The sequence below is a fragment of the Heteronotia binoei genome, chromosome 2, assembly GCF_032191835.1.
Source record: "Heteronotia binoei isolate CCM8104 ecotype False Entrance Well chromosome 2, APGP_CSIRO_Hbin_v1, whole genome shotgun sequence".
Classification (NCBI taxonomy): Eukaryota; Metazoa; Chordata; class Lepidosauria; order Squamata; family Gekkonidae; genus Heteronotia; species Heteronotia binoei.
The window spans coordinates 37339302-37366998 of NC_083224.1; the positions used below are offsets into that span (position 1 = coordinate 37339302).

Sequence of the window (27697 nt, forward strand, 5' to 3'; positions counted from 1 at the left end):
CTAATAGCCACTGATGGACCTCTGCACCATATTTTTATCTAAACCCCTCTTGAAGGTGGCCGTGCTTGTGGCCGCCACCACCTCCTGTGGCAGTGAATTCCACCCTTTGAGTGAACTGGGTGTCAGGTAACTGGAGTACAGCTTCACATTCAGCAAGGTTTATTAGCAAAACCAAAACTTCTACAGAAGTTGCTGCATCGCTTGTGTCTCTGCTCAGCCCAGACAATTCTTCTTCCTTAACTAGTGGTGGAAAGGGTTGTCAAGTTGCAGCCAGGTTATGGTGACCCTACAGGGTTTTCAAGGCAACAGATTAAGAGAGATGGTTTGCCATTGCCTGCCTATGTGTAGCAACCCTGGATTTCCTTGGTGGTCCTCCATCCAAGGACTAACCTGGGCTGACCCTGCTGAGCTTCCAGCGTCTAGTCAAATCACAACCCGCATGGTGATCCCAGGTCCAGAGGGTTCAAGGAAGAGATGAGCAGAGGTGGTTTGCCTTTACCTTCCTGTGCAGTTTTCCTTGGAGGTCTCCCATCCAAGTAGTGTAAAACAGGGGCCGCCAAACTGTGGCTCAGGAGCTTAGCTGCTGAGATCTGATGTAATCAGCTATACCATGCCAACTTCCCTCCTCAAGGCATCCTTTTTACTATTTCCTTTGTTTTTTATTGGACTACACACATTTTATTTATAGGTCATATAAAATTCTTATCCGAGAGACTTCATATTTATTAGAAAATAAGGACATTATTTACATGATGGGGAAAAAAATCCATTGAGCATGCTGACAGAATGACAGCTTCATAATATTGTGGCAACAGGAACAGTTCAGTCGATGTACTTCCCAAGAATATCACAGACTTGGAAGATGAAATAGTTCTTGTCACCCAATACCACCTTTTGCCAGCATATTCTAGCAGTAAAACTTTCTCACCAACTTTTATACCAGGGGTGGCCAAATTTGCTTAACTTAAGAACCACACAGAATAAACATCAGATGTTTGAGAGCTGCGAGACATGAATGTCAGGTGTTTGAGAACTGCAAGACAGGAAGAAAGGAAGGAAATAAAAAAATAGATGGGGGACAGAGGGTGGAAAGAAAGCAACTATAACTGCATTCTCTAAGCTGCCAGCTGACTTGACTTGGAGAAGTGATTTAAAGAGAGAAATGCCTTCTCCAAGCCAGCTGACAGGGCGGTGGGGGCTTTGAAAGCCACACAATATGTGTGAAACAGCCACATGTAGCTCCTGAGCCACAGTTTGGCGGCCCCTGTTTTACACTAACTGGCTGATGGTTTCCACCTTTCCTTTAGAGCTTGACCCAACTGCCACCACTGTGGCCTGCAGCACTTTCCCTTGCAATTTCTCTGGGAGCATGATGCCGCCTTTGGTGACGGTCTCAGCTGCACATCTTTCGACAAGGCCCTGGTCAAAGAGTGGAAGAAATTTCTTAAACACTTATCCTGCCATGGCGCCCGCTACTGGTGCTGCCTCTCTCGCTGGCACGCATTCTCCTGTCACACATGCCAGTCCCTTTTTATTATTTCCTAACTCCCCAAGTAACTTCAGAACTGTTTCACACATTATGGGGTTACCCCGTGTGTTTATTATTTGTTGGGAGTTCCGGATACTTGTGGTTCCCTGGGAAGTGTATTTTTCTACTATATAAGTTAGGATGAATGCACATACTGGTGTGGAGAAGAATCCCAACTGAATGGTTGAATGTTTGCAGGTATTACAGATTCCCCGTAGGTTGCTGCCACGTGTGAGCCCTGTTTCGATACTGCTTGCAGTGGGACCGTAACATTTGAATTGGCTTCTAGCTTCAGTGCAGGAACAGCCGTATTATATTATCTGTGTGCATTTTTCTGCGTTTGTAATTTTGGCAGCCAGTTATCAGCATGTAGAGATTTCAAAAGGAAGGAAGTAGTTTTATTCATAACCAGGGGTCACTAAATGCAATTAGCTCACAGCTGTTGGGTTGCGGTTGACAATATGTGTTCCGTCAGAGAGACAGGAGGCAGGTGTTCTCCCTGCTGGCCCTGGGGAACCTTTGGACCATGTCCAGCTGAACTTGGCAAGTTCTGAGATACTAAGCAGAAGTATGGTTTTCTTCCTCCTGCCCTCCAGAAACTCATTGCACCAAACTTAGCTCCGATTGTCCAGAAGAGCCTTTTGGAAGAGGTGTCACGACAGAAATGTGTGCTGGAAATTGTCTCGGCGCTGGCTGCTCCTGTGCCACGGAACTTGACATCTGTTGAAGAGAGTAAGTCACGTGCTGCGTAAAATCAGAGATGTGAAGAAGAAGAAGAAGAAGAAGAAGATATTGGATTAATATCCCGCCCTCCACTCCAAATTTCAGAGTCTCAGAGCGGCTTGCAATCTCCTTTATCTTCTTCCACCACAACAGACACCGTGTGAGGTGGGTGGGGCTGAGAGAGAGCTCTCCCAGAAGCTACCCTTTCAAGGACAACTCTGGTGAGAGCTATGGCTGACCCAAGGCCATTCCAGCAGCTGCAAATGGAGGAGTAGAGAATCAAACCCAGTTCTCCTAGATAAGAATCCGCATACTTAACCTCTACACCAAACTGACTCTCCCAAGGGTTGTCAGCCTCCAGTTACAACTTATCTGCAGTCTACAGAGATCAGTTCCTCTGGAGAAAATGGCTCTTTTGGAGCATGGACTGTATAGCATTATACCCAGCTGAGGTCCCCGTCCTCCTCAAATTCCACCCTCCCAAGCACCATCCCTGAATCTCCAGATATTTCCCAACTCAGAACTGGCAACCCTATGTGAAATTATCTCTGGCCATCCTCCTTCAGTTCTTACATAATCCTTTACCCATCGATCCATCTAGAAAATGGTCCATTTATCCAAACCATAGAGTGGTCTGTTTGTCTGTCCAGAGCCAGTTTGGTGTAGTGGTTAAGTGTGTGGACTCTTATCTGGGAGAACTGAGTTTGATTCCCCACTCCTTCACTGCTGGAATGGCCTTGAGTCAGCCATAGCTCTTACAGAGTTGTCCTTGAAAGGGCAGATTCTGGGAGAGCTCTCTCAGGCCCACCCACCTCACAGGGTGTCTGTTGTGGGGAAGAAGATAAAGATGACTGTAACAGCTCTGAGACTCTGAGATTTGGAGTGGAGGGCGGGATATAAATTCAATATCATCACCACCACCACCTTCTTCTTCTTCTCCTCCTCCTCGTTCTCCTCCTCCACTCTGTCAGAGGTGTCCCAGGGCCAGCTGTAGCAAGAAGAGCAGTGTAGGAGTCCAATACAGCCAAGAAGACTGAAGAATGTTGCGGCAGGGAAGCCAACCAAAGAGATCAAGGATGGCTGGGTTTGCTGGAAGCTGCGAAGCCAAGGGAGCAGCCCAGAAATATGCCAGGAGGCCTCAACCAGCAATACGCCAAGGCTTCAGCCTCTGACAGGATCGGGCTATACTATACCACCTTCTGGAGCATCCAGACTATAGAGTGGTTCATTTATTCAAACTATAGAGTGCCAGGGAAAAGGGGGGGGGGGGGCTAAATGCGCAATGACTGAAGTCCTTCTTGATTAGTAAGCATCTAGTGAGACTGCTCAGAATGGTTTGGGCCAGGGCTTTTTTTTTGTAGAACTCCTTTTCATGTTAGGCCACATCCCCCTGATGTAGCCAATCCTTCTGGAGCTTAGAGTAGGCCCTGTACTAAGAGCCCTCTAAGCCCTTAGAGCAGGGGTGGCCAACGGTAGCTCTCCAGATGTTTTTTGCCTACGACTCCCAACAGCCCCAGCCAGCATGGCCAATGGCTGGGGCTGATGGGAGTTGTGGGCAAAAAACATCTGGAGAGCTACAGTTGACCACCCCTGCCTTAGAGGCTTGGCTACATCAGGGTGTGTGGCCTAGCTAATCTGCAAAGGAGTTCCTGCTACAAAAAAACATACCCTGGTTTGGACAAATAAGCCAAACCACTTTCTTAAGAGGAAGATACAAGATCCTTAGTAGTATGCATAGAACAAGAAGAAACCTAGTTGTCATTGTGTAGTTACTTGATGCTAAACAATAGGAAAGTCATGTAAATGAACAAAAACGAAGAAGCCTGCTCATTGGGCAAATGTCTGTTCAGGAACACTGATCATTAGGATAATTTCAGGCTTTGCAGAACACCTAATACTTTTTTTTTGCATGTTATTTATTTATTTATTTGATTCAATTTATATCCCGCCCTCCCCACCGAAGCAGGCTCAGGGCGGCTCACAGTATAAAACATGTTATGGCACACAGTGTGAGTAGGCTATGGTAATGCATTTAACTGGGGAGGAAATCCTCTGTAGCCTTTGACTACAACTGCCTCCCACAAATGGATCTACCACTTTGGATAGCCTCCCACATCTCCCTTGGGTACAAAATGGAAAGGAAGCAGTGGACAATCTGTGTATTAATTTCCTACATAAACTTTTGTCTCATGAAGTCATTTGAGACTCTTGACTTGCAAGAAGGCAGAGGCCAGATGATGCAAAGGGCTTTGGACTGGGCTCCTTCTGAATTTAGGAACAAGCAAATGGCATAATTGGGCAGCCACTGATACATTCCCCTCCATATGCGTATGTGCGCGCAAATATATACAGACTTGCATTGGCTCCATCTCAGCCGTGCCATCTGGTATTTCACTTTCCACTGAAAAGAGGTTCCTGCACCTTTGCTAACTTTCAAAAAAAAAATCTTTCTTCTGCAGTTATCCAGAAAGCTAAAAAGCAGAAGCATTGCCTGAAGATCTGGAGTGAGTGTACTGAGCGGGGAAGCATCTTGCTGTGCCCAGTGGAGAGATTTTGGAACCCGCTGAAATATATATTGATGTTTAGGACAAAAGAGAAGTATCCGGGACACCTAGAAAAAGGTACTTGTCTGCTTCTTGGCACAAAAGACACTTGATGGTATTATTACACTGGACTGAGATTGTCCCCTGTTTATTTTTAAAACGAATGTGGGACTTGCTGTAGACATAACAGAGTTGTTCAGAAAACAGAAGTTCAGACCAGCAGGAATTTCCTGTATTTTGGCAGCAGCTTTGGACCTGAATAGATCCAAAGGCGTGAAATGCTTAAATTATCCACTGACACAGGAAAGGTTGATGTTTATTTTCTTTATGCAATGATAGTACTTATCAGATGTTGCAACCCCAGGCACCAGAAACCTCCCTACTGTGCATATTGGAAGTGCATGCAATGCATGAAACTCCTAGAAAGCATGCAAATTAGGGAAACAACACATATTTGCCACATGTGTACAGCTTTAGTACATGCAAACTGTCTGTTGAATTTTTCAGGGTTCATGTTAACAAGTAGCAAGTGTATACACACACAGTGAACACAAGCATTGTCCCTGCTTGTACAACACAGTGACTGTGCAAATCAGGAAGGTTGGGCACCCTTGTAGCTGCCTTTATTCTGAGTCAGGTCTTCAGTCCATTAGGGGCAGTATTGTCTACTCAGACTGGCAGTGGCTCTCCAGTGCCTCAAGTGGAGGTCTTGTCACATCATGTCCTGCTTGATCCCTTTAAACAGATGCTGGGGATTGCACCGGGGTGTGTGGCCTAATATGCAAATGAGTTCCTGCTGGGCTTTTGCTACCAAAAAAGCCCTGGCTGACTGGGTCAATCAGGACTGACCCCGCTTACATTCTGAGAGCTGACAAGATCGGGCTAGCTTGGGCCATCCAGGTTGGGGCTTAATAACCCAATTTACCGTTTAAGCTTTCTGAGTAGTTTAAGAAGGTTTGCATGCATGATCCCTGGAAGAATCCTGCTAGGGAGGTCAGAATTTTTATTTCTGTTTTGCAGCTCAAGTGCTGAAGGATAGAGAGGGAAGTGCCTGTCTGAATTCATGGCAGAGGCAAGATCTGAGCCCAAAATTTCCTCTGTCACAGCTCAGTCTTTTGCATCTGTGCCACATTAGCTCTCTGGTGTTCTCAGATACTTCCTTTTGATTATGAAGGCTTGGAAATTAGCTTCGGCTATCCTTGTGCAAGCAGCCAAGTTGTTTGGGTTGTCGCTGGCAAATATGCATTTGAATATAGGATCTCATGGAGGAATAGGGGCACCTCTTATTTGGGTGAACCAATCAAGTCTTAAGCATTCTCTAAATGCAGTCTTTGATTTTAAAAAGCCCCAGTTTTTTTTAAATAAACGCTTTAGCTAGATTTTCTCTGCATTCTCCTTCAGTATTGCAGATGTTCCTGGAGCAGATAGTGGGTGGGAGCCTGTTATTTCCTCCAGAAGATCTCCCACCTGACTCTGTGACGTTATTCCAGTTTTACAGCTACCTAGAGAAACACCGTGTGAGGGATTTGGATAAATATTTGGCCAGATTTGCTAAAGAAGGTAAGTGAGTGGAGTCAACTTTAGGATTTGGTTGGCGATGCTGGGGCAGTTACAAGTTGGATTACCTCCCAGACACCATCCTCTATGTCAAGGGTGGCCAATGGTAGCTCTCCAGATGTTTTTTGCCTACAACTCCCATCAGCCCCAGCCATTGGCCATGTTGGTTGGGCTGATGGGGGTTGTAGGCAAAAAATATCTGAAGAGCTACCGTTGGCCACCCCTGCTCTATGTGATGAAAGGATGGATGAATGATATTCTCACTGCTTGTCAAAACAGTATGGATAACCACCGGTACCATGTGATTATATGTACACTGTAGTCAACTGGCATTTGTATTCATTCTCTTGCTCTGGAAACTAAACAGGATGGGTGAAGATAGTAGCTTACTTTGCAGGCCTGTTCAGTCTCAGGTAACAAGGTTAGGGAAATAACCTGTCTCTTCCTGTGACCTTAGAGAGCTGCTCCTGGTCAGAGTAGACAATGCTGGACCCGGTGGACCAATGGGTTCAGTTCAGACATTGCACAAAACCATTAAACTAACAGTAGGTTGGACCCAGTGATCAGCAGATGCAAGAATCACAGTGCTTTCTTGCATCCCCCTACTCCAGCAGCCATTTCCAGTCTTAGATTAATTCAGGGCTTTTTTTGTAGCAGGAACTCCTTTGCATCATAGAAGGTGATGAAGAAGAAGATATTGGATTTATATCCCGCCCTCCACTCCGAAGAGTCTCAGAGCAGCTCACAATCTCCTTTAGCCAATCCTCCAAGAGCTTAGAGGGCTGTTCTTACAGGGCCTACTGTAAGCTCTTGGAGGATTGGCTCCATCAGAGACGTGTAGCCTATTATGCATATGAGTTCCTGCTACCAAAAAAGCCCTGCTTGTGGTCATAGGACCTGTGTGGAGTAAAGCCAGATGGGTCAGAATGCTGCAGTGGGGCCAATGGCAGGTTGAGAAGGACTGATGGAGAGAGGGGAATGTGGGAGAAAGCCATGACTGTCTGCTTTTTACTACCCTGAACAGAAAATTAAGTTCCCCTTATTCAGGGGACGTCAGCCCAGCTAGAATCCCAAACTGGAAGCCGAGAGGCAGAGACAAAGCCATGACTGTCTGCACCTTCTGCTGATGGATCACTGAATTCAGCCTGATGTTTAGAGTGACTGTCTGGATGTGGGCCATCCTGCTGACTACTGTACTGTGGTTTTGTGTGATGCCTGAATGCATACGTTCTGGCTTAATCCTTGCTTGTTCTCCAGTGATGTCCTCATGTGTCTGTGAGCTGAATTCTGGTTTCACAAATTGGTGGCGGAAAGTGCTGACAAGTCACAGTCAACCTATGGTGATCCCATAGGGCTCTCAAGGCAAGAAACAGTCTGAGGTGGTTTGTCATTGCCTGGCTCTTCGTAGCAGCTCTGGACTTCCTTGGTAGTCTCCCATCCAAGTGCTAACCAGGGCCAACACTGCTTAGCTTCCAAGATATGACAAGCTTGGGCTAGCCTTGCCTTGTAAGGGTGTTCATAAAATAGCCATGGTTTAAAAACCCCATCCTTTTGCATTATGTCTAAATTGGGGCATCCAACTCTGTCTAAAGTGACTTCAAAGGTTCATATGAACATGCAATTTTAACTACTTAATTGGCACTGTTCAATGATATGTCTCAGTGGCTGTCCAGCTAGGGTTGCTAGGTCCCTCCTGGCAACTGGAAGGGGATGGGGGGACTTACTAAGAGAAAGAGGAAAGCCCAAACCACATTGCCAGGGTTGTGCAGGAAATGACATCATCACACTGTGATGTCTGGGTGATGCTCGTATTTGGGCAAAAATGCTAAGGTGAAAACAGTTTCTACCTTAAAAATTTTTTGTTCAAATACCAGAGCATCATCTGGACATCACTGGTATGATGACATCACTTCCTGTGTGAAATGAGCAACATGGCCTGGATGTTCCTCCTTCTACTGGTAAGTCCCCCTGCTGGCCAGCTGATTAGCAGCTGGGGGCCAGGGCCTGTTGGAGGGAGATCCCCGCCTCTACCAGAGGGCGGGCATGTCTGGCAACCCTCTGCGCAGTTGAGGGGAGACACCTGAATGAAATTCACTTTTCAAAAAATTTGTGGCTCTTCCACTTCTAGTGCTGTTAATTGAGGACTTGAAGCATCCCGGGAGGATGAAGAAAATAAAGAAACTGAAAGGGAAACGACTGAGGCAGCTGGTGCCCCTGCCACAGACCTTGCAACTACTGGCTCTTCTGCAGCTGGATGAAAACCATCGTGTTGGCAAAGCAGCTGTATCCTGCCTCTTGCGTGCAGCAGCCAACAGGAACTTCAGGGAAAAGGTATGAATTGCCTCTTTCTGCTGGCAGTGTCTTTATAAAAGGTAAAGGTAGTCCCCTGTGCAAGCACCAGTCATTTCTGACCCAGGGGTGACGTCGCATCACTATGTTTTCATGGCAGACTTTTTACGGGGTGGTTTGCCATTGCCTTCCCCAGTTATAGGCAACCCCCAAATTCTGAATGGGAATTAAAGGCATTTGAACACCTGCAAGAGACAGTGTGATGTAGTGGTTAGTGTGTTGGACTTGGATGTAGGAAACCCAGGTTCAAATTCCCATTTTGTCACAGAAGCTCGCTGGGTAAACTTGGGCAAGTCACTCTTACTCAGCCTCACCTACCTCACTGGGTTTTTTGAGAATAAAGTTGTGGGAAGAGGAAACAGTGTGTGCTGCCCTTGGAGGAAGGGTGGGGTAGAAAATAAAGACAGTATTTTGCTTGCAGATCAATACTTAGTGGAACAGTGTGCTATTCAGTAAATCAGGTGTTCTAAACTAAAGATGAGTGTCTTGCAATGGCAAACAAAGTTAATGTAATTTAATCATTCTAAGCCCTTGGGACACTTAGTGCAATCCTAAGGTTGTCTTCCTGGGAGTAAGCCCTGCTGAATATACCTGAGTAGGATTCTAAGTTGACCAGCTTTGGATTGCATGGCATTGGGGGGGCGGGAACCTTGACCAAGCCCAGAACAAGAGTTGATTGCAAAAATTGCTGCTTTGGGGGCAGGGTAGAGATAGTGGAAGGAGAAAAGCTGATGGATAGTAGATACAGGATGGACAAAAGTGAATACTTCGTTACACGAGTGATTAAAATGCAGAATTCATGAAGGACAGGTCTATCAGCAGCTACTAGCCATGGTGATTAAAGGGAACCTTCACATTCAGTGGCAGTGAACCTCTGAATGTCAGTGCCAGGAAGCAACATCAGGGGAATGCCTCAACCTGTTTGCCTTGTTGCTGGCCCTCCAGTAGGTTGGCCACTGTGTGAGAGACAGGATGCTAGAGCAGATGGAACACCGTTCTGATCTAGCTGGGCTTATGTTCTTATGGGGCCTGTGTGGCAAAGGCCAGAGCAGACAGACTCAGTGGCAAAACTGAGAGGAAGGGAATTAAGTCTGGGTAGAATCTGACAGGTCACGAATGGAGCCTGGCAAGATTTTTTTTCTGGCTTTTTGGATGTTAGTGTGACATCCTGAGCTTCTTAGAAAAAAAAATGTATAGATAGATGCTGGTTGCTTGACAGAATTCTAAAGAGAAAATCACCCAAGAAACAGCAACTGGTTTACTATGGCAGGATATATTTGGATGGGGGAACATTTTGATGTGGAGTGATGGTCCTATGCTAAAAAGCTAAATTAATTTCAGAGGGTAGCCATGTTGGTCTGCGGTAGAGCTTTGTCAGAGCTTTGACTCTCAAAAACTTAAACTCCAAGAACCTTGTTGGTCTTTGAGGTGCTTTTGGACTCAAATTGAGCTGTTCATTTCAACATAGTCAGCTAAAAATGTATTAATTTAGATATATATACCCCACATTTCTCCCCATGAATATCCTAGTTCTTCCTGCCTCCATTTTATCCTCACATCAATCGCCCTGTATAACAGCACCCGCCTCACAGTCCCACTGGATCGCTTCTATGTGCTGTTTACAGCTACCCCAGCCCCTCTTTCTCCTCAGTTCTTCCTTTAAAACTTTTTCCTCAGGACTATATAAAAATCAAGGGGTGGGTATGATATGGATTTCTCTATCTTAGACTCTTCGGGGTTTTTGCTTTCAGATGGATATTTAGTTCAATTCGTAGGGGACCACAGCAGCTTGGATAGTTATCCCAAAAATATAGGCACCAGAGAACTTTAAAATAAACCGCAGATCTTTAATTAAACACAAAGTCTTCAACTGGGGATATGGGAGATATTTACATGGGCTACAAAGAATCTCGTACAGTTAACAAGTTGCTCAGTTGTTTCAGGCTTTCTAATATCTTCTTTTTCTTAGGTCTCTCAGGTTCACAGTTCCTATATAATACACTCTCCACCCCTAGTATAGGCTGGCCTCTTGGGTATGATGTGCCAGGTCTCTCCAGTCGACTGGAGCCTCTACTCCCAGCCCTTCAGACTCTTAGACCCACATCTGTTCCCTCAACCACCTCTCTAGATCTTAAGAGATGTATATAAGTGTCTGTGACCGCTCAGGTCTTCACAGTGACTCTCCTTTTAGTCACACACAGCCCCTTGTTTTTATAGAGCTAGCAGTCAGCTTTTCTTCTCACAAAGATTCTCCTTAGCTACTGTCTCAGCTCCTTTCAAGACCAACTCTCTCAGATTCTGACAGGCACCAACTCTCTCTGGCTCTGTCAGGCACTAACTACTTCTCCTTAGCCCTTAGCTGACAATCTCTCACTCACTCACTGAGAGTTGTGAGTACTCTGGCCCCCACCCTCAGGTCACCTGACGCAGGCTCTGTGCGTCCTTGGTTTTCCGTTAACCCATACCTTACTGTCACACCCTGCAAGTTAGGCTAGGCTAAACATGTGTGAGTGGCCTCAGGTCACCCACTAGAACACTATCATAAAGTTTTTGCCCAAATACCAGCGCATCACCTGGTCATCACTGGTGTGATGACATCACTTCCTGTGAGATAAATATGGTATGTGATTGGCCCCAGGTCACCCAGGCACAAGTGGGGATTCAGATATGGGTCTTTGAGATCCTAGTCTGATAATGTAACCACTGTTGCGCTCCCCAACCCTTCCCATAGTTCCCATTCGATCCTGCTTTGGCCCTTCCTAGCACCTGCCTGAAACACAGTTTCATTGATGACAGGAGGCTAGTGACGGGGTAACCAGATCTGGTTGTGTCCTTTGGGACTGTAGGTTCTGGCCTTGACATTAGGACTTTTTTGAGAATCAGTTAACTGTGAACTGGATGTCTCATTGTGTTTTCCAGGCACTTCTTTTTTACACGGATGTTTTAAATAATGATGACACAAAATTACAGCAAGCTGCATGCCTGGCCCTCAAAAACCTCAGAGTAAGTGTTTGAAAGTTCTTCGGGGAAATGGTCGGTTGTGTTTCACATGTATCCAGCAGAGGGGGCAATAGTCACGAAAATGGGATCTTCGAAACATAGCAAGGATATAAAAATAAAATAAATAAGCAAAACCCAGAAGGCAAAATGCCAACATCCTTGTTTTTGCTTTCATTCTTACAGGGTCAGCTGAGGGGAATGGAAAGCAGCTGGCTACTGTTGGGAAGGGGTGGGATCAGGGTTGGTGTCAGCATATTCTGGGGGGGGGGCATCTGACCAGGGCCCAGGGTTTCTGGTGGGGCACACAGGCAAATTAGGGGTGTGCAGGTGGATGGGTGGGAGGGAGGGAGGGCACGAGCAAGAGGCCTGATGGTAGCCCTGGGAACACTCTGCCCAGAGCCCACTAGAACCTGGAACTGGCCCTAGGTAAGATGGCGTTTGAACACCAGCAGACAGGCAAACAGATCTTTCCACTGCCACTCACTGAGGAGATCAGTGGCAACTGTTCCAGCAAGCTGCAGAAGCTAGTGGCATAGCTATGCCTGCCAGTCAGAATTGGATTGTGCAGGTTTTTTCCCATGGTATTTTTCAGTTCAGGTCTACCGGACATGAAAAAATTTCAGAATTCCTGAAAAAATCTTGATCTCAATACTGGTATTCAGCTCTGGGAGTTTTCAGAAATCCTGAATTTTTGGGATCCAATAGACCTGAATTGAAAAATACCATGAAAAAAAAAAGCAGCAGCAAAGCGGAAGGAAGGAAGGAAGGAAGGAAGGAAGGAAGGAAGGAAGGAAGGAAGGAAGGAAGGAAGGAAGGAAGGAAAGAAAGAAAGAAAGAAAGAAAGAAAGAAAGAAAGAAAGAAAGAAAGAAAGAAAGAAAGAAAGAAAGAAAGAAAGAAAGAAAGAAAGAAAGAAAGAGCTGAGAAGCGGCTCAGCTGGGAAACTGAATTACCTGATGGAAACTGAATTACTTTGTTTTAATGTTTTAACTGTTTAACTATTTAACTGTTTTACATTTGAAATTGTTTAATTTTAAGTTTGATTAATTGTTGGAAGCCGCCCTGAGCCATTCGTGGGAAGGGCGGGATAGAAATCCCAAATAAATAAATAAATAAATAAATAAGTCAGGATGGTGTAGTATTTGGAATATCAGACCAGGATCAGGGAGACCCAGGTCTGAATGCTCACTCTGTTTTCGAAGCTTGCTGGGTGGCCTTGGGCCAGGCACACACTCTCAACCTAGTCTGCCTCACATGGTTGTGTTGTGAAGATAAAATAGAGAAGCAGAGAATGATGTTATAAAGCACTCGGGGAAGCAGAGAATTAGAGAATTAGGGAAGCAGAGAATTATGTTATAAAGCACTTGGGGAGAGAAAAGTGGGCTGTAAATGGAGTAAATAAGCAAGTTCCCTGGGACAAGGCACACCGTGTCAGGCATGGATGGAAACTGTCACCCTTTCAGCCACATGGAAGCCCTAGTATCTGGCTGCTACACTCTGCTTGCGCCAGGGGTCTGCTGGGATGGATAGTTAATGACCAGTCAGCTCTAATGTTCTCCAGCTAATTCATTAATGTGTCTATGCAGGGCAAGCCCTAGACTATCTGGCTCTCTAGGCAAAGCTAACTTCTGGTACCTCCCCACCCCCGCAGTGATAACATCACTGAGTCACGTGGGGGTGCAATTGTCTAGGTCAGCGCCCTAGACAATTGCCTAGTTTGCCTAGTGGCAGGGCTCGCCCTGTGTATATGTGTTTTGGGGTTTTTTGCTGCAAAAATATTCCTCTTAGGGAACTTGTCTAAGCATTATGCAATATGCAGGAACATTTCTAGTCTCTCACACATACCCATGGAGCTTTATGTGCTTAGAATCATGACTACTCAAGCAGAAACCCCACTGAAAGAAAGAGCATCACTGGAACATGCTGCAACACAGGCCTGCTTGTTAGAGGGGGCTTAGGTGGATGATCCTGGTGGATTATGCCTCTGTAATCTCCTGTAACCCTCTCTAATCCTTTGTAAAATTCTCTGTACAGCTGGGAATCTAGCTTTAGTTTGTGTTGATTTAATATATTGCAGTTGCAATATATTAAATATTGTGTTGATTTAATATATTGCAGTTGCATACAACCTGGGCACAGAGCAAGGGTCACTGGGGGTGGGTAGGGGAGAGGGAGCTGTGAATTTCCTCCACTGTGCAGGGGGTTGGACTAGATGATCCTTGGGAGTCCTTCCAGCTCTGGGTTTCTATCTACTGGGGGCCAGTCTCTTTGTATTATGATGCTATTCCAGACCAGAACCAATGAGTTGAAATTAAATCAAAAGTGTTTCCGGCTAAACATTAGGAAGAACTTCCTGACAGTTAGAGCGATTCCTCAGTGGAACAGGCTTCCTCAGGGGGTGGTGGGCTCTGCTAAATGGTCATCAGACAGCAATGAAGATCCTGTGAACTAGGCAGATTATGAGAGGGAGAGCAGGAAGCAGTGCTTAGTTCTCATAGCCCTTTCTTACACACCCAGGGAAATGCTGATTGACACTTTAGGGTCAGGAAGCGATTTTTCTCCAGGCTAGTTTGGCAAGGGATCCTGGAGGTTTTTGCCATCTTCTGGGCAAGGAACAAGGCTCACTGGGGATGTATGTGTGTAGGGGAGGCATTTGTGAATTTCCTGCATTGTGTACAGGGGGTTGGACTAGATGACCCTGGAAGTCCTTTCCAACTCTATGATTCGTTGATCTAGTAGGCATTTCAGTACATACTCTGTGCCTTGATCTCTTGGTATATTGGTCTGGTTTTGCTTTTGGGGAGCAAGCAGAAATCCAGTATTGGTTACACAAACTGGAAGGCAGGCAAAGCTCGATGCCTTAGCTGGGCCTGCAGGCTCTGTGGTTTCTCTTCATGAGTATCATGAACCTTCACTGCTTGTGGCATCCAGGACTCTGGTTGGTTATCCAGCATAATTTATTTATTTGCTTTTCTCATTTATACCCTGCCCTACCCCAAAAATGAGCTCAGGGTGGCTGAGGATAATTCTGGAGGAATATCTGTGTTGGTACATTGCAGCAAAATAAACAGGAGTCCGGCAGCACCGTAAAGACTAGAGGCAGCTGAAAAAATGAGCCCCGACTCATGAAAGCTCACACGGGAATAGTTGCTGTTTGTCTTTAAGGGGAAGCTGGACTCTTCTTTTGTTTTGGTTACCCAAGGGCCTTACATAGTGATGTTGGGGTGATAAGAACATAAGAGAAGCCATGTTGGATCAGGCCAATGGCCCATCCAGTCCAACACTCTGTGTCACACAGTGGCCAAAAAATTTATATATATATATATATATATATATATATATATATATATATATATATATATATATATATACACATACACACACACACACACACACACACACACACACACACATATATATATATATATATACACACTGTGGCTAATAGCCACTGATGGACCGCTGCTCCATATTTTTATCTAACCCCCTCTTGAAGCTGGCTATGCTTGTAGCCGCCACCACCTCCTGTGGCAGTGAATGCCACATGTTAATCACCCTTTGGGTGAAGAAGTACCTCCTTTTATCCATTCTAACCCGACTGCTCAGCAATTTCATTGAATGCCCACGAGTTCTTGTATTGTGAGAAAGGGAGAAAAGTACTTCTTTCTCTACCTTCTCCATCCCATGCATAATCTTGTAAACCTCTATCATGTCACCCTGCAGTTGACGTTTCTCCAAGCTAAAGAGCCCCAAGCGTTTTAACCTTTCTTCATAGGGCAAGTGCTCCAAACCTTTAATCATTCTAGTTGCCCTTTTCTGCACTTTTTCCAATGCTATATTATCCTTTTTGAAGTGCAATGACCAGAATTGCACACAGTACTCCAAATGAGACCGCAGCATCAATTTATACAGGGGCATTATGATACTGGCTGATTTGTTTTCAATTCCCTTCCAAATAATTCCCAGCATGGCATTGTCCTTTTTTATTGCAATCGCACACTGTCTTGACATTTTCAGTGAGTTATCTACCATGACCCCAAGATCTCTCATGGTCAGTCTCTGCCAGTTCACACCCCATCAACTTGTATTTGTAGCTGGGATTCTTGGCCCTAATGTGCATTACTTTGCACTTCCCCAAGGGTTTTGACTTTATTTACCTTTCCTTTCAGTTTCCTCTTCACATGCCTCCTCATCTCAGAGAATTTACCCCTTTTAAAGTTAAACCTGGTTGTGCCAGTCTTTTGGGGCAACTCTCAATTTATACAAATGGTGAAATCAATAACGTTATGGTCATTGCTCCCAAGCGGTGCAATCACTTTTACATCTCTCACCAAGTCTTGGGCATTACTTAGGACCAAATCCAGGATCACCCCACCCCTGGTAGGTTCAGAGACCGTCTGCTCCATAGTACAATCATTGAGAGCATCTAGAAACTCAATCTCTTTCTCTCGACCAGAACACATATTGACCCAATCAATCTGCGGGTAGTTAAAAATCACCGATGATGACACATCTAGCCACTATCTTTAAGCCTTCCATCATATTATAGTTGTCCTCTCTCTTTTGATTTGGTGGACGATAACAATTTCCCATAGTTAAATTTCCTTTTGGGCCCTCTATTTCAACCCAAAGCATTTTTAGAAGGGAATCTAATTCTCTGACCTCAGTCTTACTGGACCATATGCCCTCTCTGACATACAGAGCCACCCCACCTTCAACCCTTCCCTTTCTATCCTTCCAATATAACTTATATCCAGGAATCACCGTGTCCCACTGATTCTCCTCATTCCACCAAGTTTCTGAAATTCCCACAATGTCTATGTTTTCTCCCAACACTAAACATTCCAACTCACCAATTTTACTTTGAACACTTCTAGCATTTGTGTACAAACATCTATAATTTCCCAGGCAAGCTAGGCCCGCCACCTTCCTCCTGCCGCCTTGAGACTCTGGCAGGCAGTCCATTCTGTTTGTCACCATCTCAGTGGACAACTCTGATCCATTACCTGGTAGAAAAGTAACAGCTAACCCTTCATCTCTTTGAGATGAGTCCTCCCGAACCAGAGACATTTCATCTCCTATCAGCTTTCCCCCAAAATTTAGTTTAAAAACTGTTCTGCCACTTTTTTGATTTTAAGTGCCAGTAGCCTGGTTCCATCCGGGGACAAGTGGAGACTGTCTTTTTTGTACAGCTCCCGCTTGTTCCAGAAAGCATCCCAGTGCCTAACAAACTTAAACCCTTCCTCCTTACACCATCGTCTCATCCACACATTGAGACTTCTAATTTGTGCCTGTTTCTCCAGCCCTGCACGTGGAACAGGTAGCACTTCTGAGAAGGCTACCTTGGAGGTCCTGGCCTTAAGTCTCCTGCCTAGCAGCCTAAATTTTTCCTCCAGGACCTCACGACTGCATTTCCCCACATCGTTGGTGCCAACATGTACCACGACCACTGGTTCCTTCTCAGCACAGTCTATCAGCCTATCTACTACACGCGTAATGTCCGCTACCTTCGCACCAGGCAGGCAAGTCACCATATGGTCATCTAACACTTCCCCAAGGGTCTTCTCCAAGTGCCTAACTGACCATCTCTGCTTCTCCAGGTCAGTCACCTTGGCCTCAAGGGTACAAACTCATTCCCTGAGGACCAGGAGCTCCTTGCATCGAGAACACACCCAAGACTTCTGTCCTGTGGGCAGATAGTCATACATGTGACACTCAATGCAAAACACTGGAAAGCCCCCATCCCCCTGCTGGCATTCTACTTTCATAGCTTTTTAAAAATATACAGTCCCCTGTTTGTTTATGTGGCTCCCCGGCTGGAGAGTCTACTTAGCTTATTGGGAACACAAGGAATTTGGGGAGGCTAAGAGCCACAGGCCAAAAGCCCTTTAGCTCTCTGGCAAGGCGCAGCTTAATAATGCAAAGAGGGTGGGGAACACAGCCATTCCTAATCCATCAGCAACAATCACCTTCAATCACCTTCACCTTCAGCCCTTCACACGAACTCAGAAGTTTTCAGCAACTCCCCCAGCTGCTAAACCACAAACGTCACGCTTGTAGCACTTCTTTGCTCTATCCAGAGCTCTTTGCAATGTCAATGTGATGAGATGGTTTGCAGTGATTAAACAGTGGTTTCTTTTCTCTTCTCTAAAACAGGGTATCGAAAGCATAGAACAAATTGCCAGCCTATGCCTGTCCGAGACAGAGGAAGTACGGAACACTGCCAGAGAAACGACTCTCTCATTCGGTAAATGTTTTAATGGTTCTGCACTTATTTTGGTTGTAGTAGAATAGTATATACTTCATATTAACTGTTGTTAGCTGCCCGGAGCCCGATAGGGGAGGGTGGGATATAAATATAATAAAATAAAAATAAAATAAAAATATGGTATGTACTGCTTACAGTAGGTACTTCAGAGTCTCCTTTCATTGCTTGTCCTATCTGAGAATGTCAGAGATCCAACCTGTTTTGCCAGGAAAGTGGCCAATTTCTTCCTTTGGAACTAAAACTGCAAGCAGGAGGTCTGTACTGCACCCTGCTTTCAATGAGTAACATCCAAAGATCTGCTGAGAGCTGATTCCCACATTGCTCAGAATGAGGATGTAGATTTTCTAACATTGTCATCCTGGACTGTAGCCCAGGATTCAGGAGGCAGTTGTAGCTTCCAGCTCTCTGGCGTAGTTTGCTAGCACTCCACAGGCGATGAGTTCTTAATGTCATTTAAATTTAAAATTATGGTTTAGCCACTGCAGTTTTTCCTCAGATGGAAGGATTTCCACCTGTGTGGAGCTAATTTCATGCCCCCCGCCCTCTTTGGCAACCTAAAATGCCTCCCCAAAACCTACCCTCCAGGAACAGAATTTCAGAGGCCATTTGGGACTGCTTGCAAAAAGGGGAAAGTGGGAATGGTGCACTCTGTGGGTGGATGTCGTCTCACCTGAGGAAAAAATCTGGCTGATCTAAGCCTATGACCCTCTTGCAGAAGCCTGCAGTGTGAAGGGTATATTACTCCAGAATTCTTATCATCAAATGCACAAGTTAACTCCATGGGTTGGATGCAGGCTAAGCTGTCAATATCCACTGATTTCCCCCCTTCCTCCTGCAGACCTGACATAATTCTTCAGCATCCTCTGCTCTCCCAGAGCAGCATTTCATGGAGAGCAGTGGGCTGAAGTGGGAGGGGAAAGCATGAAAGTTCCCTTCCCCGATGGAAAATTTGGTCCTGAACCAGCTCTGCTGTACCCAGTCCATCCACATCATGCTGTGCAAATAACTAGATGTGCAAATAACTAGAGGCAAGAAAGAATGAATTTTATTTATTTATTTATTTATTTATTTACATTAGACTTTTATCCCGCCCTCTCCGCAAGCGGACTCAGGGCGGCTTACAACAGTCGTTTACACGATTTAAAACAATAAGTCAATAAAATCTATAAAACATTAATACAATTAAAATTTAAAAACTATTCCATGGTGCTGTACCATTACTATGTTTGTGGTTCTGCTTTTCAGACGGTTGGTCACCGGGAACTCTAGCTGATGTCAGGTGGCAGCTCTCTCTCAGTTTAAGCATCGAAGGCCTGTCGAAACAATTCGGTCTTACAGGCCCTGTGGAATGTAGGAAGGTCCCACAGGGCCCTTATGGCTTCCGGGAGAGCATTCCATAACTCTGGCGCTGCCACCAAGAAGGCCCTGGCTCGTGTCAAACGCAACCTGGCCTCCTTTGGTGCAGGGGTGGACAGCAGATTTTTTGTCCCTGAATGCAGTGCTCTCTGGGGGATATATGGGGAAAGGCGGTCCCACAGATAAACAGGTCCCTGACCATAAAGGGCTTTAAAGGTCAATACCAACACCTTGAAACGGATTCGGTACACAATAGGTAGCCAGTGCAGCTCTTTCAGCACTGGATGAATGTGCTCCTATCGAGGGAGCCTCATTAACAGCTGTGCCGCAGCATTCTGCACTAACTGTAGTTTCCGAGTCAGCGTCAAGGGTAGCCCCATGTAGAGAGCATCACAGTGATCTATTCTTGAGATGACCATAGCATGGATCACCATTGCTAAGTCATTGTGCTCCAGAAAAGGAGCTAGCTGCCGCACCTGCCAAAGATGAAAAAAGGCGGATCTAATAGTGGCTGCTACCTGGGCCTCCATTGTAAGGGAGGACTCAAGGAGCACACCCAAGCTCTTGACCTTAGGGGCCGGTATTAATGGCACCCTGTCTAGAGCCGGCAGCTGGACGCCTTCCCTTGGACCACCCCGGCTCAGATAGAGAACCTCTATCTTTGTCAAATTCAATTTCAGCCGACTCAGCCTGAGCCAGGATGCTATGGCTTGAAGAGCCAGGTCCAGATTTTCCAGGGTACAGTCGGACTGGCCACCCATCAATAGATAGAGCTGAGTGTCGTCTGCGTATTGGTGAAAACCCAGTCCATACCTCCTGACAATCTGGGCAAGGGGGTGCATATGGATGTTAAATAACACTGGGGACAGAACCGCACCCTGAGGCACACCACATGTGAGTGAGTGCCTCTGGGATGACTCCTTCCCTATCACCACCCTTTGTCCCCAATCTTGGAGAAAGGAAGTCAACCACTGTAAGGCGGACCTCTGAATCCCCACGTCGACAAGGTGGCCAGTCAGTAGCTGATGATCAACCGTATCAAAAGTGGCCTCCTGCAGGACTGAGGTTTTATTATTTATGGACCTGGCGTTGCACAATATCAGGGACGGAGGCGAGTGTTTCCACTTGGCCCTTCTACCTGCTATCTTTGGGATGGGACAAAGGCTGGAAGGGGAACGAGCCCTCTTGTGTCTCAATCTCCTTCCGTTCAGGGAGAATGAAGGTGTCGGAATGACAAAACAAGGTTTTCATTCTTTGGATGCATTTTATCTGCTGTATACTTGGGAATCCTAGAGTTTGAAGGGGCCTACTATAGTAGGCCATCCTGTCCAAACCCCCCACCCTCGTAGCGAATTAGAGTTTTCTGGACCAGTCTCTGCTTGAAGGTAACTGATCCCATTGCTGAGGTTCTCTCACCAGGGCTTTCTTTGTAGAAAAAAAGTCCAACAGGAACTTATTTGCATATCAGCTCCCCCCCCTGCCATGCCAACCCAGCTGGAACTGTGTTCATGTGCATTCCTGCTCAAAAAAAGCCCTGGCTCTCACCCTTAGAAAGTTTCTCCTAATGTCCATCTGAAAATCCCCAGCACATTACTTAAGCCCAGGGCTCATTTTGTAGCAGGAGCTTCTTTGAAGATTAGGGCACACAGCCCTGATATAGCCAATCCTCTTGGAGCTTACAGTAGGCCCTGTAAGCTCTTGGAAGATTGGCTACATCAGGGGTGTGTGCCCTAATATGCAAAGGAGCTCCTGCTACAAAATGAGCCCTGCTTAAGCCTATTAGATCTGCTAGTCCTGTCTTCTGGAGCAGCAGAGAACAAATACATAAGATCCCAGGAAGGGCCCTGCTGGATCAGACCAGTGGTCCATCTAATTTAGTATTCTATCCCACACAGTGGCCAACCAGTACCCCTGGAGGGCCACACAAGCAGGGCACAGAGGCTGAGACCACCCAGCACTATCATTCAGGTGTTTGCTGCCTCTGGAGGCTCCCTTCAGTCACCACAGCTAGTAGCCAGATGGGCCTCTCCTCCATGAATCATCCTCTTTTTTGAAAGCTAAGACATATGTCCTGTCCAGGGTTCCCTCTAAGCTGAGTTAGTGTGAGCTAGCTCAGTTTTTTGGCCTCTGGCTCCCACATTTTTGTCTTAGCTCATGAAAAATGGCCCCAAAGCAAACTAATTTATGCAGTAGCTCACAACTTTATTGCTAGTAGCTCACAAAGTACAATTTCTGCTAACAAGACTCCACAGCTTAGAGGGAACATTGGTCCTGTCCTGAACCTATTTTCCAAAGTTCATTGGGTGCCCCCAAGTTCTGGTATTATGAGACAGGGAGAAAAAATTCCCTCTACCACTTACAACACCCAAAATGCCTGAAAACACACAGGCAGCCAGAACAGAGCTTTTCAGTACAGTAATATGGTCTTTGTATATAGCCCCCAGTAGCATCCTGGTCCTCACATTTTGTACCAACTGAAGTTTCCTGAATGTTTTCTTCTTGATGAATTCTTTTCATATGGCTGTGTGAACTGGTTAATATACTTAAGGAAGCAACAGGCTGCCAAGGAAAGAGTTCCTGTGGAAGGGAGATTTTTATGCTGCAAACGGTGATACTCTACCCACCATTTTCCATCTTATGTCTTTCCATGTAGGTGAAAAAGGACGGCTGGCTTTTGAGAAAATGGACAAAATCTGTTGTGAGCTGAGGGATACTATGTACCAAGAAGCTGAAATTGAAATCACAGTATTTTAAACAGTATTCCCTTACCATTAAGGGAAACTGCACTTGCTTTTACGTGAACCACTCCAGCATGTGGAAGAGACTGTATCCACTGTTAAGCTGTCTCAGCTCAGCATTTAGTACAAGAAACAGAACCGAGTTTCAGGATTTTATCACTGCTGGCAAGTGTCAAGAAGAAAAAAAATCTTGATCTCCTATCTAGACAATTAAATAGCCACATTATCCCTTCTTCAGCTTAGCCACAGATGTTAAGCCTGCAGTATGTTTGGCTTAATAAAATAGGCTGCTGTGCGTCCATATGGAGAAAGGTGGGATAAAAGTAAGCAGCGTGCAAAAAACACACTGAAGTTCCATATGAGATTTTTTTTCCCTCCAGCGAGGAAAAGGATATTCGAGGAGCTTCTGTCAAAGCTGTGAGATTACAGATTCTCTCAGCAGTATCTGGTGCTGCAGCAGGAAAACGTCTGTGTAGAAAACAAGCTGGAGAACTGTCTGAGTGGAAGACTTTTCCTTGGTGGGAATCTGCTAATCAGCCCTGACCTGGATGGCCCAGGATAGCCCAGTCTTTTCAGGTCTCAGAAGCTGAGCAGGGTTGGCCCTGTTTTGAATTGGGATGGCAGATCACCTAGGAAAGTCTGGGTCACAACACAGAGGAAGGCAATGGCAAACCCCGCCTCTGGGCTTGAAAACCTTACAAGGTTGACCTAAGTTGACAGTGCCTTGATGGCATTGGCACCACCAGTCCCCAGCAGCTGCAAACCAAGACCAGTATGCACCCTTCTTCAGGCAAAGGAGAGGAAATAAATGTATAGCCTTCATTTAATCTTTGGACCAAAACTTGTCAAATGCCTATTTCTAAAAGCACAACAGTAAATTAATCTGCAACCACTGTTTGGTGCTCTTGCTGCATTATGGGAGAAACTTAACACAAACATGTTGTGAGCCTGAATATACAAAGGGAATCTTGAGAGATTTGTGGCCCGCTGCCCTATTAGCAGAAAGATACAATGCATTTCTAAAGGTAGATGCACCAGTGTCTAATGCAAGCAATACACCATCAACTCCTATTTGAGGCCCTCATTCCAGGCTTAAGAATCTAGATGTTGTGGAGAACTATTTTTACATCTACGGCTGCACTCCTAAGCAGATTTACTTAAATAATGAAATTCAGTGAGACATTCAAGTAAACATGGCTGAGAGAGGGCTGTGGCATTCACTGCCGTCATTGGTGTTTTTCTCCAGGGTTGAATGAGAAAGTTCCAAGTGTGTTCCCAAGTTCCCATTACTGGATCACAGCCCTTGGCTTACAGTGTATATATTTTATACAGTATTTTGTGCTTTGTACTTTTTCAGTATTTATTGCTGGGGTTAGTTTACATATTCTGTTTGGGTTTTTTTTAGTTTTATTAAAGCATTTGCAACATAATCAGTGTTTTTCTTCAGTTTGGCTACCTCTGTGAAATATAAACCATGGGTGAAGTGTTGTACGTTAGGTAGTTTGGGAAGCAAGGGATGCAGGTTTTTTTTCAATGTGTCAAAAGTAAAGGCAAGATGACCGATGTTCCTATGGCTGACCTTCCCTGCGTTCAGCTGCAAAGCAGTAAGCTGCCAGGAACATTTTCTCTGTTCATTATTTATACCCTGCTTTACTTCCCAATGGGGATTTTAATTTACATTGTTCTGTCCTCCATTTTTTTTTCTTATCAACGCCATGTGAGGTAGGGTTAGGCAGACAACGACTGGTCCAATGTTATTCAGTGACCTTCCATGGCAGAGTACAGAGTGAAACTTTCATCTCACAGATGCTAGTCTGCAGGGCTTTTTTGTAGCAGGAACTCCTTTGCATATTAAGCCACACACCCCTGATGTAGCCAATCCTCCTGGAGCTTAGAGTAGCCCCTGTAAGCTCTTGGAGGATTAGCTACATCAGGGAGGTGTGGCCTAATATGCAAAGGAATTCCTGCTACAAGAAAAGCCCTGCTAGTCTGACATAAACCACTGCACCATACACTGATTCTATCTTGTGTGCTGTGTGCGGGCATGCACGCACCATTCAGGTACCAGGCAAACAGGATAGTTAAAATAGCATTCCTTCTAATTAACATATGGTCATTAGCTTAGGGTTTTCTTATTTTAAAAAGACGAGAAAATTGAAGGGAGATATAGCTATCAACAGTTATTAGCTGTAATAGCTGAAAAGAACCTCTGAAAAGAGCATGCTTGTAAGTACCAGCTGTAATGAAATGCAACATCTGGCTGCAGGGTTCTGCAGTTTTGCCTAATCCAGTAGCACTCCTTTCCGATAAGCACATAAAACCATATGGGTACAGTTCCCAGCTATATGTTGCTTCTGGCCAAGTTGGCCTGTGTTCTAGAGACACTGTTAAATGGTCCCAGCAGCACTCAGTAGTTTGGAATCGGAGGAGTAAAAGGTAGCCATTTCCCCCTTTCAGAGAGGGGATTGCGACATTGATACCACTGCCCTTGGTCCATAAGCATGCATGTGCATAAATGTATTAACCAGAGCATGCTGTTTACATTTATATATTTTAAAACACAGGCTCGCTTGCAAAGGCACAGGAAGAAAATTCAACACAAAACATGCAGAACATAGCACTGCTAGCATCTTTACTCCTTTCCCCAACATGAAGACAAAAATCTGATTATCTTCTGCAGTGCTGATACCGCTTTTTATTTGCATGCATTGACCATTACAAGATTGGGGTGGGGGGAGAGGCATGCTAAGGTGCCCTTTTGCTTCTTTCAGTGACAAAAGTGCTAGAATGGGGAAGTCGAGCCCACATCCCCTTCCAGCTGCCTGTTTAACAATACAATTGCAAGTCAAGAAGCTTTCTGCTCAGTAGAACCTCAGTTAGTGGCAGTCTAGCACTAGGCTGCAGCAGTCCTTGAGTGCCATGATGGTGAAACGCAAGAGGTGTTTTGTTTGTCACTACTGCTTCCTTCTCATGCAGGATGGCAAAGTGATCTGTGAGTGGGTGGGGAGAGAAAATCAGGGTTGTGGAAGAATGACTTCACAGAATGCAGATACTGTAAACCCATGGTACTTTACAACAGGAGAGCCATATGTGGTTCTTTCACATGCAGACTCCAGCTCCTCCAATTTTGGTTTTTGGGGGTTTGCTTTGCTCCTCTTGACAAGGTCTTCAGGCATAAATGCATGCCATGAATATATTAGTGGAATTAAATTTTGATGTAATCATAGAATCACAGAGTTGGAAGGGACCTCAAAGGTCATCTAATCCAACCCTCTACACAATGCAGGAAATTCACAAATACCTCCCCCCAAACGCCCTCAGTGACACCTGCTCCATGCCCAGAAGATGGCAACCCCCCCCCCCCAAAAAAACCAATGCAACTTAGCACTGATGCAACCCTTCCTGCCCTCCTCATGATCTCCCTAAGTTCACAGAATGGCTGTCTAGCCTGTTTAAAAACCTCCAAGGAAGGAGAGCCCACCACTTCCAGAGCGGTTCCACTGAGGAACCGCTCTGTCAGGAAGTTCTTCCAGATGTTTAGCAAAAAACTTTTAATTTCTACCTGTTGGTTCTGGTCTGACAGAAAACAACTCTGCACCATCCTCTACAGACAGCCCTTCAGGTACTTGAAGATGGTTATTATGTCACCTCTCAGCTGTCTCCTCTCCAGCTCCTTCAACCTTTCCTCATAGGACTTGGTCTCCAGACCCCTCAACATCTTCATTGCCCCTCTGGATGCATTCCAGCTTGCCTGTATCCTTAAACTGTGGTGCCCAAAACTGAATGCAACATTATAGGTGAGGACTAACCAGAGAGTAAAGTGATACTGTAACTTCACGTGATCTGGATACTGTACTTTTGTTCATACAACCCAAAATTACATTTGCCTTTTTAGCTACCACATCACACTGCTAACACATGTTCAGTGTATGGTCCACTGAGACTCCTAGATCCTTTTCACACATACTACTGCCAAGACAAGTCTCTCCCATCCTATAATTATGCATTTGATTTTTCCTACGTAAATGCAGAACTTTACATTTATCCCCATAAAATTCATTTTGTTTTAGCCCAGTTTTCTAGCCTGTCAAGATGATCCTGTGTCCTAACTCTTCTATCATATTTTCTACCTCTCCCAATTTACTATCATCTGCAAACTTAATAAGCATTCCCTCTTCCTTCATTCAAATAATTTATAAAGATATTGAAGAAAACAGGTCCCAGGACAGATCCCTGAGACACTCCACTTGTCACTCCTCTCCAAGAGGATGAGGAACCATCAACCAGCACTCTTTGGGTGTGATCTGTCAACCAGCTACAGATCCGCCTAACAGTAACAGGATCCAAACCACATTTTACCATCTTGTCAACAAGAATAGAATGTAGAATCTTATCAAAAGCCTAATTGAATTCAAGACAAACAATGCCCCTGATCCAGCAAGGTAATAACTTTCTGGAAAGAGATAAAGTTAGTTTAACATGACCTGATCTTGAGAAACCCATGCTGGCTCTTAGTGATCACAGAGCCATTCTTTCAAAATGCACAGAGGCTTAGAAATCACATCTGCAAGTTTTTTGCTTGCAGATGAAAATTTGGTTCATCATTATATACTTCTTGTTGATGCATTTGGTAGGGTTCTGCACAAAGCATACAGTAGCCATGCGGCTCTTTTGGGTGATGGTAAGAGCATGTGTATTTCTTTAAGTCACACAGTGAATAGCTGTGAACTCTGATCTCTTCTCAGTTTAAAAAGTGTTCAATATTCCGTACTCAGTGGGTCATTTTGAGGGATGGATAAATTTTTCTAATGTTTATGGACTTTTCCCCCCACCCTGTATACCAGAAGAAGCAGAGCATGTAGCACATTCTACTTTGCCTTTCTGACAGCAAATAGTTTCAGTGCCTGTGAGTAGCATATGTATGCTGTCAAGACAGACTAAACATGTTCTTCAGAAGAGACTTACGTCCAAGCAAAGGTAATGTATGATACATTAAATGTGCTGCTGCTGCAGAAAATTAAAACACAACTGCCATTTTGGGTGACAGTCAGGGGTTGTTTTGTAGAAAAATAGGTGGTGGAGCTCATCCAGGGATTGCTATACAGCTGCACCTACTATTCAATGGACAAGGTGGGGAGGAGGAGGGGGAATGGTCAGAAAGGTTCAGGAGCTGTGCTCCTGTGAGCTCCTGCTGAATTCAAGGCCTGGTGACAGTTATGTATTTTAAGTTCACTACTAGCGCTCTAGCCCAAGGAGCACAGTGTGACTGAATGCAGCTTTTGATAAAAAACAGAAAGTGAGAAGTCTAGACACACATTTCTTTACAAAAAAGAATTTTATTGTTGCAGCTAAAATGAGAACTGAAAGTCTGTATGAGAAATTGAAAAACTGTACAGTTTTACTGAAACTGTGAGGTCATCGCAGCGCCTTACACAAAAGACAATATACCTGAAAATGTATTATACCAAAACATTTAGCTTGTTTTTTTTTTCAAATTTTATTTTTTTAAAAAAAGATTTCTATGGCAATCTGTAAAAAAGAAAGACCTGATGAGTAAATATTTGCTTAAGGCATATAGCAGAGCAGCTCACTAACTTTCTAATGAGTTTAAACATGGATTCTTTTTTTTTTTCCATC

The 27697-nt window shown here is 44.9% G+C and overlaps 1 protein-coding gene across 2 annotated transcripts in view; it reads left to right on the forward strand.

The window, feature by feature from the left end:
- RIPOR3 (RIPOR family member 3) overlaps nt 1-23490 on the forward strand; it is a 193980-nt gene extending 170490 nt beyond the window's left edge. For both annotated transcript variants that reach the window (XM_060230799.1, XM_060230798.1), the window contains exons 16-22: nt 2125-2260; nt 4711-4872; nt 6196-6354; nt 8480-8682; nt 11620-11703; nt 17855-17945; nt 21976-23490. In XM_060230799.1, coding sequence (XP_060086782.1) covers nt 2125-2260; nt 4711-4872; nt 6196-6354; nt 8480-8682; nt 11620-11703; nt 17855-17945; nt 21976-22076 — 936 coding nt within the window. In that variant the 3' untranslated portion in view covers nt 22077-23490. The remainder of the gene's footprint in view (nt 1-2124; nt 2261-4710; nt 4873-6195; nt 6355-8479; nt 8683-11619; nt 11704-17854; nt 17946-21975) is intronic.
- Nucleotides 23491-27697: the final 4207 nt, after the last annotated feature.